We start from the raw sequence: 13,158 nt of genomic DNA on the forward strand, positions 1-13,158 counted from the left end.
GTAACAGTGAAGGAGGAAGGATCAGGGCTGGATTACCCAATAGGCAGACTAAGCACATGCTTAGGGCACCAGCAAAGCACGGAGCACCAAAAAAAAGAAAAGAAAAAAAATGATTTTTTTTGAAAAAAATTTGATATTTGATATTTAAAAAAAAAAAAGCATTGAAATAGTCATCATGGGAAAAATTACAACTTTGTTAGACTTCCTTACACTCAACTACACACTCTTCCCCTGTTTTTCTGTTCTCTTTTTATTACTTGTCCCCACCTAAAACAGGGGGGCATCCTACTAACGTAGATCAAAATAATGCGAGGAAATCAGATCCTGTCATATATTGCAATAAATTTATGTTTTATTATTGATATATTCTTCCGAGTTATACATACTTGATTCGGTTTTTTATATATAGATATACACACACACACACACACACACACACAAAAAATAATTACAACATACACTATTTTTAAGTTCAGATAACTGAAATAAGGGGGAGGATGAAATGTAACCAACTGAGTGGAGCATGGAAACATAAACTGGTGGAAGAAATAAAAAACTAGTGAAAGTTTCCAAAATCTTCCAAAGCCAACATCATTTTTCAAAGCGAATCCATCAGAAGCAACATCTTCTCTCAGTAGCACAAACATTGTTCCAAAACCTGTAGGTGTTTCAGAGACTGACCCTCTTCTGTTGGTGAAACAAATACCATTCCAGAACATGTTGTCAGACTAACTGATCATCCTACTCCTGGTGGTAAAACAGACATTGTTATAGAAGGTGTGGATGTGTCAGAGACTGTACCTGCTCATGCTGTAAATAAAAGGAGAAAAGATCCTGGTATGTGGGTTGATTTCAGTACCGATGATGTAGCTTACTGGATAGATCATGGACCAAATGACTGTCACCACCACACTGGGCCATTTGAGAAATCACGTCGGACTTTTACCAATGGCAGGCAAACAAACAAGATACTGTCCACAAAAAATATTTTTCGGCATGAAAGCGAATGGTGAGAAATATACTCAAGAATGGCTACTGTATTCACCATCAAGAGGGTCTGTGTACTGTTTTGTTTGCAAACTTCTTGCATATAAACCTTAAACATCCCGGTTTGCTGCAGATGGATTTAGTGAGGGGCAGAATACTGTTTTAATTGAACAACATGAAAATAGCACTACTCACAGAGATTCAGTGTTGACATATTTAAATTGAAGACAGGGCTTTGGATTGTCACAAAAATTGGAAGAATAAAATTAAAGGGGAGAGTGAATACTGGCAACATGTCTTACAGCGTGTTATAGCTGTTATTCAAACATTAGCTGAATGTGGTCTGCCTTTCCGGGGATCACATGACACATTTGGATCATTGCAGAATGGAAATTTCTTGGGATTATTGAAGCTTGTGGTTCAGTTTGACTCATTTTTAGCAGGCCATATCTCAAAATATGGGAATGCTGGCAAAGGTAACCCATCATTCTTATCCAAGACAATATGTGATGAACTCATTGGTCTAATGAGTGACAAAGTTCCTTCAGCTATTGTGGATGAAATAAGTACTGCTGGGTACTTCAGTTTATCTGTCGACTCTGCACCTGATCTTTCACATATTGATCAATTGAGTGTTGTAGTAAAATATGTGTCTCCCACAGATGGAAAACCAGTTGAAGGATTTATAACATTCCTCAATTTGAAAAGCCACACTGGTGAAGAAATGGCTATCTGTGCCAAGTTTGCAAAACAGATTTCTCAAAGTGCAAGGTCAATCTTATGACAACGCTGCCAACATGTCAGGGCGTTATCAAGGAATGCAGAAGCAGCATTTAGAACAGAACAAATATGCCATATTCATACTATGTGCTGCACACTCTCTCAATCCTGTTGGCCGCAGTGCTGTTGATTGTTGTCCGGTGGCAGTAAGTTTTTTCTCAACAGTCCAGTTACTTTATACATTTTTCTCTGCCTTAGCACACTGATGGGCAGTTCTTAAAACATATTTGGGCAACGATTGTGTGTTGAAATCTCTTTCTAATACTGGCTGGGAGGCACATGCAGTGGCAACAAGTGCAATTCTGGAGTCCTACTCAAAGATGGTGGATGCATTAGAAAGTATAGCTGAAGACCAATCACAAAAGGGAGAAACTATACGAGAGGCAGAAAACATTGCAAACAAGATGCAGGAACTAGAGTTTGTATTCATGTTGACCATGTGGAATGAAATTTTACAACACTTTTACCACACAAGTCAAGCTCTCCAGGAAAAAGAATTGGATTTGAAAACATGTGCAGACTTCTGTCAATCATTAGCAGACCACTTGCACACTTTGAGGAATGATTTTGAAAGATTTGAAGACCTATCAAAAGATATCTTGCCTGATATTAACTACAAAGAAGCCCAGTCCTGCAAGCGAATCAGGAAAAAACAAGCAAATGAAAGCTGTGCAACAGAAACAGCATTGAATCCTAGAGACAAATATCCCACGTCTACTTACTACGCTATAATGACTGGTTTCGGAGTAGCAGCCGTGTTAGTCTGTAGTCGCAAAAAGAAAAGGAGTACTTGTGGCACCTTAGAGACTAACAAATTTATTAGAGCATAAGCTTTCGTGAAGTGAGCTGTAGCTCACGAAAGCTTATGCTCTAATAAATTTGTTAGTCTCTAAGGTGCCACAAGTACTCCTTACTCCTTTTCTTTTTACGCTATAATGGATCCACTTGAAGCTCATATGAAGAGGAGAGGTGAAGTATACAAAGAAGTATCAAGTAGATTTTCTTTTCTAAACGACATGGACTTAGCTGACAAACAATATTCACAAGGTTTCCAAAAGCCAGTTGACTCATACCCTGTTGACTGGAACATGAATCTCTGGGGAGAAGTACGGCAGCTCCACCGTTATAGGCGCACAAAGTTTAATGAAATAGGAAAAATGAAATTCGGTCACATTGATCTTCATGGCGCCATATTGAAAGACGGAATACGATGTGCATTTCCAAATGCAGAGCTCGCCCTACGTATTTTTCTAACATTGATGATTACTAAGTGCTCCGCAGAACGCTCTTTTTCTCAGCTGGAAAAACCCCTCAGAGAACAAGGTGTCAGGACACACTTGATTCATTTGCCCTGTTGGGTACGGAAGCGGACACGCTTTGTCGAGTCAGCTTCCATGACCTTATCCAGAATTTGGCAATCACAAAAGCTAGAAAGAAGCCATTTTAATTTCAGCCTACATGCACATTTTGTCGTCATTTCGAAAAATAAAATTGTGTTTTACGGGATGCTATTGTTTTTATTTTGAATTACACATGGGGAGGGGGGGGGCCCACCACAATCTTTTCAGTGTTTAGGGCCTCTAAACGTCTTAACCCGGCCCTGGATGGGGGCGGGGAAGGGAGGGGAGGGGGACGCTGTGCAGAGCTCGCGGGCAGCCGCGGCAGGCAGGCGTCACGTGGGCGGGCTGGCACCCCGAGCCGCGGGGGAGGGGCACTCGCGGGGGCTGGAAGGGGCGGGGCTGGCAGTACCCGCCGGGGGCCGCGTCTCCCCGGCCGGCTGGGAGCGCACCGCCGCCGCCGCCGCCCTGCCCGCTCCATGGCGTGGCCCTGCATCAGCCGCGTGTGCTGCCTGGCCCGCTTCTGGAGCCAGCTGGACAAGTCCGACCTCTCGGTGCCGCTCACCATCCACAGCTACTCCGACATCGAGGAGCCCGAGGAGGGGGCGAGCCCGGCGCGGGGCGGCCCCCGGCGGGGCGCGGCGGCGGACGGCCGGCCCCGGGCAGGCGGCGGAGAGCCGCCGGCCGGGCCCCCCCCGTCGCAGGACAGCCTGGCCGTCAAGCGCTCGTGGAAGCGGGGGAGCCCCAAGCGCGGCCCGGCGGCGCCCCCCGGCAGCCAGCCCTTCTCCGCCGAGACCCAGTACCGGCAGGACTTCCGAGCCTGGCCCCTGCAGCCGCGAGACGCCTGCCCCTGGGCCGGCGAGGGCAGGAGAGACGGGCCCCCCGCCCCGGCCCGCTCCGTGTACGTCCTGCCCGCCGGGGACAGGGAGCCGCGGCCGGAGGCCAGCAGCCGGCTGAGCGGCTTCCCGCAGGGCGCTGCCAACACCACCTCCTACAGGTAAACTGAGGCGGGGCCAGTGCTCCGGGGGCTCCCCCCAGCCCCATCCATCTCCCCCCGGGCAAGGGGGCGGCAGAACGGCTGGCAGGGAAACACGGGGGCGGGAGTTTCCAAACGTGGCCGGGATTTGGGGTGCCCGGCTTGAAAGCCCTAAGAGATGCTGTTCAGAGAGGGACGATGACCATTACAAGGCGGCTCGGAGCGGGCACCCGGAATCTCTAGTTGCTCTTGGAAATGTGGCCCTGAAAAATCTCAGGTTTTGTTGTTGGTGGTTTTTTTTTTTTTTTTTTTTTTTTTTTTAAGTCCTCTCCCATCCCCTTCTTCCAGGTTATGCCAGCCCCCTCAGTGCTGGAACTGAGGGGGCAGCAGCAGCCCCTGGCTTGCAGTGCTTTCCATCCTATACAGGGTTTATAGTTGGTTCAGGTTTCAGAGTAGCAGCCGTGTTAGTCTGTATTCGCAAAAAGAAAAGGAGGACTTGTGGCACCTTGGGGACTAACAAATTTATTAGAGCATAAGCTTTCGTGAGCTACAGCTCACTTCATCGGATGCATCCGATGAAGTGAGCTGTAGCTCATGAAAGCTTATGCTCTAATAAATTTGATAGTTGGTTCAGTGGCTCTCAGCACCCCTACTATAAAAATTGTTCCAGCACCCCGGGCAGCCCTGTATTTACTTTTATTTATTTTGCAGTGCTAATGTGCACTGTCCTGAGGCAGTACAGCATGTGTAGTACTATCATCCATAACTGCAGGTCAAGTCACTGTATGTATTTGATTTTGCCAAAGAACAACAGGAGTAAAAAAAGCAGTCCTATAAACAGCTGCAAAACTCATAATGCCAACTACAGTTGCAATACCATAAGTACTGTACTGTAAAATACAGTAGGACAGTGAGCATAACCAGGACCCATAGGTACACATCAACAAAATGGTTACACTGAACTACATTAGGATTAAGACATCAACAACTGTTGGAATTGTTTAACCCCTGGGGCACTGCATTTACTGCGAATTTGGGGGCAACAGGATGTATCCCCAAAACATCTGTGAAACATGAATGTACTTGGCATATGTCTAAAAGGTCACACAAGGTGATATTTAAGCTGTTAATTTTAAATAATCATGAACTTTCCTGGCATTGTGTCACAAACCACCTATATTTACATGATTTTAAATTATTGATTTATTTTCCTTTTGTCTTTCCTGGATTGTTATAAACATTTATTTACTGGAACAAGAGATGAGACTGGCTACTTTGGAGTTCTGTTCTCTGGAGTTCTCCCTCCATGTCTATCCCTGGGGTATATGAGCCTTTAAAAATAATGTAGTTATTAAATAATGTGCCAAGTTCACTAGAATGGCTGCTGAGGAACCGTTTCATGGCCTCTAATAATCACAGATATGGCAGTTTTTAAACATGCCTTTTAGATATATTGATAGAGCAATTAATCTTATTATAACTGGGTAACAGGTATTTATGCATTTTTCATTAGGTGTTATTTACCACCAGACATATCATTTTCTTTTACAACTGATTAGATAAATATGCCATTAAATGCTTTTAAGACAAAAATATTTGAATCCCTTGGCGTGATTATAGTCCAGCATGTGCATTTATATTGGTTACCTTATCACGCCATACCCTGGAGAGCTGTCACAATATAGATGTGGATATAAAAAAAAAAGTCTTTAAAAACAACTGTGCAGCAGTTGACCTTAATCATGCATCTTTTCTTGCTTATTAAAAACAGCAAAAAGCCGAGCACATAATATAGAAAAAGACCCTGCAAAATTACAACTTTAATAGACAAAGGAAATTTGAAACAGAACAAAGAGTGCCTTAGACCAGCAAACAGTATAAAATGACGTAGGCAAGGTTGACCAATTAAAAACTCATCCATCTTCAATTTCTGTTTTTTAAATATCTTTCTGGTTATTCTCTCTGACCCCAAAACCAAGGGCATAGTAAGCACTCATTACAATCACAGATTTGTGTTTCCAGTTGTCAGTGCATTTGTACCTTTCACACCATCCTTCCATCTGACTGCTTAATTCTTGTGCAGGACCCTCAAATAACATCCTCCAAATGCAGAAAAACTGGTACATTTTAAGACTAAGTAGGTAGTCAAGGAGCAAGGGGGATAGACCAACCTGCAAACCAAAACAGCAATATTATAAGAAATCCATGTCTAGGAACTTCATGACAGCTGCAGAGATAGAGCACACTGCCCCAAAGCCACAGCTTTTTACTGTAGTAGTTGCATCAGTATGAGGACCTGTGAAATGTTTAAGCAGTTCTAGGATTATCCACTAGAGATCAAATGGTACAAACAGACCTACCCAGTGGTGAGCTGGAGCTGGTTCGCACCAGTTCGCTAGAACCGGTTGTTAAATTTAGAAGCCCTTTTAGAACCGGTTGTCCCATGAGGGACATGGGCTTCTAAATTTAACAACCGGCCAAAAGCGGCGCCTTTGGCGCCGACTCCATGGGTGCTCTGGGGCTGGAGCACCCACGGGGAAAATTTGATGGGTGCAGAGCATGCACTGGCAGCTCCCCACCCTACCCCACGCCCGGCCCCAGCTCACCTCACCTCCACCTCCTCCCCTGAATGCGCCACCCCGCTCTGCTTCTCCACCCCCTCCCCCGGCTTCCCGCGAATCAGCTGTTTGTGCGGGAAGCCTGGGAGGGCTGAGAAGAAAGTGGCGGCTTCACACTCAGGCCCGCGGAGGTGGAGCGGAGGTGAGCTGGGGCAGAAGGAGGAGAGCCGCCCGCGCTGCAGCAGGTAACCTGGGGTGGGGGGCGTGCAGGGGAACCGCTCTTCGCCCCAGCTCACCTCCGCCTCCCTGGGCCTGAGCACGAAGCTGCCACCTGCTTCTTAGCCCTCCCCGGCTTCCCATGCGAAGAGCTGATTCGCGGGAAGGTGGGGGAAGGTGAGGGCAGAGAAGCAAACCAGGGCGGCATGTTCAGGGGAGGAGACGGAGCAGAGGTGAGATGAGCTGGGGCCGGGCACGGGGCAGGGAGCTGTCGATGGGTGCTCTGCACCCACCAAATTTTCCCCATAGGTGCTCCAGCCCCGGAGCACCCACGGAATCGGCGCCTAAGGCATCACTTTTGATGTGATCAGTGGGGGTGAGCGGCTGCTCCCCCCCAGCTACACTCTCCTGCCCCTAGGCACCAGAGGGACCTGCCGGATGCTTCCTGGGAGCTGCCCAAGGTAAGCAACACCAGGACTCCCCACCTCGCCTCCTGGAAGGTCCCTCTGGCTCTTAGGGGCGGGGCGGGCACCCACTACGGTGGCCCACGAGACCCTCCTGCCCAGTTCTGGGGGCAGTCAGGGGACAGGGGAGGGGGTGGATGGGTCAGGGGTCCAGGGGGGGCGCCAACAAGGAACGCGGGGGGTTGGATGGGGCAGGAGTCCCCGAGGGGTGGGGGTGGGCCACGACCCTCTCATGGGTGAGGAAGGAACCGGTTGTTAAGATTTTGGCACCTCATCACTGGACCTACCCATGCACTAGCCAGCACATTAGTTTACCATTATACTCAGGGCAAACACTGCTCAGCCTCCATCTTGCTAAAGTAATTGTCCCTGTCTTCTCCAATTGTCATCTGCGCAACAATTTATCATATTTTAAAGTTGCTAGGTATAAGACATTCAGATACTATTAAAGATAGCTACGTGCTTTTAAAGATAAATTATAGGAGTCACAGTAAATGATAGCATAAGCTTTCGTGAGCTACAGCTCAGGTGCCACAAGTACTCCTTTTCTTTTTGCGAATACAGACTAACACGGCTGCTACTCTGAAACCAGTAAAGGATAGTAGGAGAGAGAGTGAATGGTTGCTTGACAGCAGAAAGTTTACTGGTTTGTGAATATCTGGTTTTAAAGCTCACAGGATTGGGCTTTGTTAACTTGGATGGGTTAATGACTAAATGTTCTAGTCTGGTATACTCTGACTGGGGCAGTGCTTTTTGTCAGTGATTGGTTGTAAAACCATGGGCGAAGCATGTCCAATCCATAGACAAATAGTGGAATCTTCTTCAAGCTTTGAAATACACCCTTTTCTCCCAGTCAGGAGAGTTTGCATGGAATAGAGCAGGTGTGGACAAACTTACTGGCACTCTGAGCCACAGACGACAGTCTCCAGAAGTCTGAGAGCTGGGGCACACCTGCCGGGAGCTGGGGTTAGGGGCTTCAGCCCCACTCTTGTTGAAGCCCTGAGCCCCAGCAGGTGCGCCTCGCAGGGATGAAACCCCAAGACCCTCCTCCCCGCTGGACAGAAGCTCCTACTCCACCACCCCACTGCAAGGCAGAGGTCCTGAGCAGCCCTCTCCCAGTCTGGTAGGTGGAGAATGGGGTGGCATGGGGAGGGCTTGCAATCCTCACGTTAACTGTATAAGAGCTGCACATGGCTCGCAAGCCACAGTTTGGCCAACCCTGGAATAGAGGAACCCCTCTGCAGTAGTGCCCATCCCCTAATGCTAGGTTATTTTCACCACCATGACTCTCCAGCCTCCTGCACCACGTACTTTTTATAGTCTTTTGATGGCAGCTTGGTGGCCTTTTAACCCCTTCCCCTCTATTGTCTTCAGGGCATGGCTGGCAAGCCTCATTCCCTCCTCATGACCTCCAAGATGGTCAAGTGGTCTCCTGCATTTTCTTCTTTTAGGGAGGACGATACGGTTAGGCTAGTTCATAGGGTTAGTTTTCATGGCAGCAGGCACACATCCCTCACCTGCTCCTCCATCCTGCTATAGTGGATCCACCCTCCTGCTGGCTGCTCTTACTTCATTGCCTTTTGTAGGTTCTGCTCTGGGAAGCCTGCCTAGCAGTTCAGCCCAGGTTTCCTCTAGGCTACAGGAAGCTGACGACACTAGTATTTCTGTAGTGAAGTATGAATGGCTCTGCCATAGCGACAGTGGGCTGAGTCAGAACAAATTCCTTGTTTCTGCTGAATGGGGAAGCAGATTGGTGACCTGGTCACTTGCTGAAGACTGAACTTGTGGATTAGATGGCACTGGACCTTATCTTTCCCCAAAGAGTTCAGAAAAGGTGAGTATTTCCTGCCCAAACATAGACAATGGGAGTGAGGGGGAACTGGGGATCACTAGGCCACCCATAGAAGAGAGGAAATGATGGGAAGAGCCAAGGATTGGACGAGCCAGGGGAGAGTACAGGCCTGTGTGGGAGGGATCAAAGGAGAGCCATTAAAAAGGAGGGGATTCTCTTTCCTGCTTGCCCAGGGGAATGGGGAGAAGAGGACTTTCTTCCCAGGTTCAGGGTGGGGTTTGTCTCATCTCATATTTGAAGGATGAGTTGCTGGCCAAGGCCTCTCTCTCCTCCCCGATTTTGAAGATGGGGGTCTCTGAGCAGAATTTTTCTCTTTCCTTCAGGGGCTGGGGATCTCAGACAGGAATACTCCCACTTCTCCTCCACTCAGAGAATAGGGTCCCTTTCCATAGGTCGCTTCTTTCTCTTCTTCCCCCCCCCCATCCCACAGTGAATACTGTTTTGAATCATCCCCATCATAGATGCTCTAGCACAGCTCTGAACCAAACCAGGTCAAACTGAAACAGACTTCACAAGGCAAGCACAGATGGCTGCCGTAAAGTGAACAAGACAAAGTCAGTAGCCAGCAACCATATTGCCATTAGAGTGGCTGTCAGCTCTCATAAGCTGGAGGCAGCTGGCTGGGCCTGCTTAGTATTGAGAGAGAAGCCCTCCCAAGGAAAGAAAAGTTGATTTGAACAGATAATGTAGAAGAGTTCAGATTCAGCTTGTTTTATTCCCTGTACTCAGTGTGCCCTGCATTTTCTGTTTGGTTTATTAGTGTAAATTTTGAAATTTTAGTTATTTTTTTTGAAGATTCTGAAACTTTGGCTTCACATTTCAATGGGACTTGTGGAATTTTCACTGTAAATTAGTTTTCATACATTTTTTCAAATACATGACAATAAACCTTCAGTAAAGATGAAATATTCTATAGTATGTTTGTGTGCACCAGGCTGATGCTACTATTACTACACTAGTACTATAACTACTCGGCAGCAGTTCTGCGGAAAAGGACCTAGGGGTGACAGTGGACGAGAAGCTGGATATGAGTCAGCAGTGTGCCCTTGTTGCCAAGAAGGCCAATGGCATTTTGGGTTGTATAAGTAGGGGCATAGCGAGCAGATCGAGGGACGTGATCGTTCCCCTCTATTCGACACTGGTGAGGCCTCATCTGGAGTACTGTGTCCAGTTTTGGGCCCCACACTACAGGAAGGATGTGGATAAATTGGAAAGAGTACAACGAAGGGCAACAAAAATGATTAGGGGTCTAGAGCACATGACTTATGAGGAGAGGCTGAGGGAGCTGGGATTGTTTAGTCTGCAGAAGAGAAGAATGAGGGGGGATTTGATAGCTGCTTTCAACTACCTGAAAGGGGGTTTCAAAGAGGATGGCTCTAGACTGTTCTCAATGGTAGCAGATGACAGAACGAGGAGTAATGGTCTCAAGTTGCAATGGGGGAGGTTTAGATTGGATATTAGGAAAAACTTTTTCACTAAGAGGGTGGTGAAACACTGGAATGCGTTACCTAGGGAGGTGGTAGAATCTCCTTCCTTAGAGGTTTTTAAGGTCAGGCTTGACAAAGCCCTGGCTGGGATGATTTAACTGGGACTTGGTCCTGCTTTGAGCAGGGGGTTGGACTAGATGACCTTCTGGGGTCCCTTCCAACCCTGATATTCTATGATTCTATGATTCTATTTCATCTCCTGAAGAACTTCACTTGGCAAATTCTGTTTCCATGTCTCTCCCCACATTTTTAACAGCAGACTCTTACTGAGTACAGAAGGAAATTCAGCACCATACCAAGACAGGCTGTATTCTTTCCCTTACAGTATGAAGCAAGTCATCCTGACCTACCATTTTGCAGAACAAATCAACCAATGGAAACAATGATCAATGGAAAGGCCCAATCCAACTCAGACTGACTTCTGTGGGAATCTTTCCATTGACTTCAGTTGGAGCTGGATTAGGTCCCAAATGAACTCAAAATCAAATTGAACTTCCAGCATGTATCTCAAGCCAGATCAATATAAACCTCATATAAAAAGGCAGGAGTGGGACATGCTCCAATTTTGAAAAGATCTTTGTGGCTACCACATCCTATTAGTTTTAACAGAGATAAAAAGACAGGCGGGGTCTACTCTTTCCACAGTTCCACAGAGGTGATTTCCAATGTAAAGAGGGCCCTTATTGTCATGGTAAAAGTCCTTCCCCTACTGGCATTAAATCCACATTTGACACAGTCGAGTCTTTCACACATCAGGTTTCAGAGTAGCAGCCGTGTTAGTCTGTATTCGCAAAAAGAAAAGGAGTACTTGTGGCACCTTAGAGACTAACAAATTTATTAGAGCATAAGCTACCAAATGCATCCGATGAAGTGAGCTGTAGCTCACGAAAGCTTATGCTCTAATAAATTTGTTAGTCTCTAAGGTGCCACAAGTACTCCTTTTCTTTTCACACATCAGTTATTTTGTAATGTGGTATTTTGATTGCATTTTACAGGCATTTAAAGCAATGTGAATTTATTGTTTAGCTCCAGTGTCCTGCAATGACAGAGGTTAGCAGCAGGAATGATTTGGAGTTTCAGGATTCTACCCAATGTACACATTACATTAGTCAGGTACTGGACTCCCCTCATCTTTTTAGTTTAGAAGTAACTCTCTAGTTTGGGGGGCCATGTGTGCCAGTTTATAAGATGCTGGATTAGGAATCAGGAGACCAGAGTTCTAGACCCAGCTCTGCTGTTAACCTGCTGTATGACCTTGGGCAAGTCATTTTGCCTCTCTGTGTCTGTTCCTCATCTCATCTATTTAGATTATAAAATCTTTGGAGCAGGGATTGTCTCCATGTAAGTATAGTAATGAGCACATGGAACCTCTTCGTGATACTGGAAGACAAATAATAATCCACAGAAATCATAGGAACTAAATGTTCCATCATCCTGAGTTGGTACTTATCCACAAACTAGCATCACAGAGAAGACTTGTGCATGAGAGGGCAGGGCTGTGTGGGATCCCAGTATCAGTGTGTACCGTTGCCTATGTAAAGTGACCAGCACTGAGCAGGAACTGCCTTTTAATTTTTATATTGGGAGAAAACAGAAATTATATGCAGAGAAGTAGAGTAATGAAAGGCTAAGCCTGATGCACTAATCACACATACATCAGGAATGTCTGGGTTAAAGGCTCCTCAGGTATCTGAACCTCTGCCTTCTTGTGTGGGAGTATTTAGAGTATTCTATCACTACACGGTCACACATAACAGAGCAACGTGACAAGCTCTTCAGCAAACGGGATGGAATAGAATGAAGAGGAAGGGTTTTTCTCTGTAACTATGGATGCATGAGGGTAGTATATTGTTTTACTGACTATGCTATTCCCCTGCATTTGAATATTGCTCCTGCAGTACTGTGTAAACAAGGTGAATTGTGGGGGATGTTTCATGTTGAATAGAACATTTTCTTTTAAGTGGAAAAACACACACCACATGATCAAGACAGATACCTGAGAGGCAGCATTAAGGTAGCGGGGGTGGTGGTGGTGTGGATTTCAGCCTGATCCAGCAAGACACGTAAGCATATGAATAGTCCCATTATAATCAATGTTTAAAGTTACCTTTACTTGCTTAAGTCCTCTGCTGGATGGGGCCATTAATACTGAAGCCCTCACTTTTGTGCTATTAAAGATGCAAGCTTTCAGGTGCTCTGTTGCAAGGGTTCTCAGACTGTGATCTGGAAAACCTTCCCAGCAGTCTAGGTGCACAGGATTTCAGATCACAGCAAGGCGGTGGGAGGGCAGATAGCCACAAGAGGATCTTTCTGTTACAAAGTGGTATGCAGCATGGAAAGGTTGGAGAACTGGATCCTGTTGCATGCTGTTGGGAGGAACAGATCCCTTCTCCCCACTCTACACCCAAAACTATGGGCTGGATTAGCCATGGGGGGATAAAAGAACCATTACAGAAACCAATCGGCCAGGTTCACCTATCCACAGAGTCCTTCCACATAAT

At 46.4% G+C, this 13,158-nt stretch overlaps 1 protein-coding gene across 8 annotated transcripts in view; it reads left to right on the top strand.

The window, feature by feature from the left end:
* The first annotated feature begins 3,507 nt into the window (after positions 1 to 3,507).
* The window catches only part of MAP6D1 (MAP6 domain containing 1), a 32,319-nt gene continuing 22,668 nt past the window's right edge, over positions 3,508 to 13,158 (top strand). For 3 of the 8 annotated variants that reach the window (XR_005294734.2, XR_005294736.2, XR_005294735.2), the window contains exons 1-3: positions 3,508 to 4,101; positions 8,172 to 8,441; positions 8,905 to 9,152. Coding sequence is in view for 1 of the 8 variants with exons in the window: in XM_038415347.2 (XP_038271275.1) it covers positions 3,584 to 4,101 (518 nt within the window). In the remaining 7 variants the exon portion in view is untranslated. The remainder of the gene's footprint in view (positions 4,102 to 8,171; positions 8,442 to 8,904; positions 9,153 to 13,158) is intronic. The other 5 variants (XR_005294738.2, XR_005294737.2, XR_005294740.2 and 2 more) reach the window with 2 other exon arrangements.

The sequence above is a fragment of the Dermochelys coriacea genome, chromosome 9, assembly GCF_009764565.3.
Source record: "Dermochelys coriacea isolate rDerCor1 chromosome 9, rDerCor1.pri.v4, whole genome shotgun sequence".
In the NCBI taxonomy this organism is placed as follows: Eukaryota; Metazoa; Chordata; order Testudines; family Dermochelyidae; genus Dermochelys; species Dermochelys coriacea.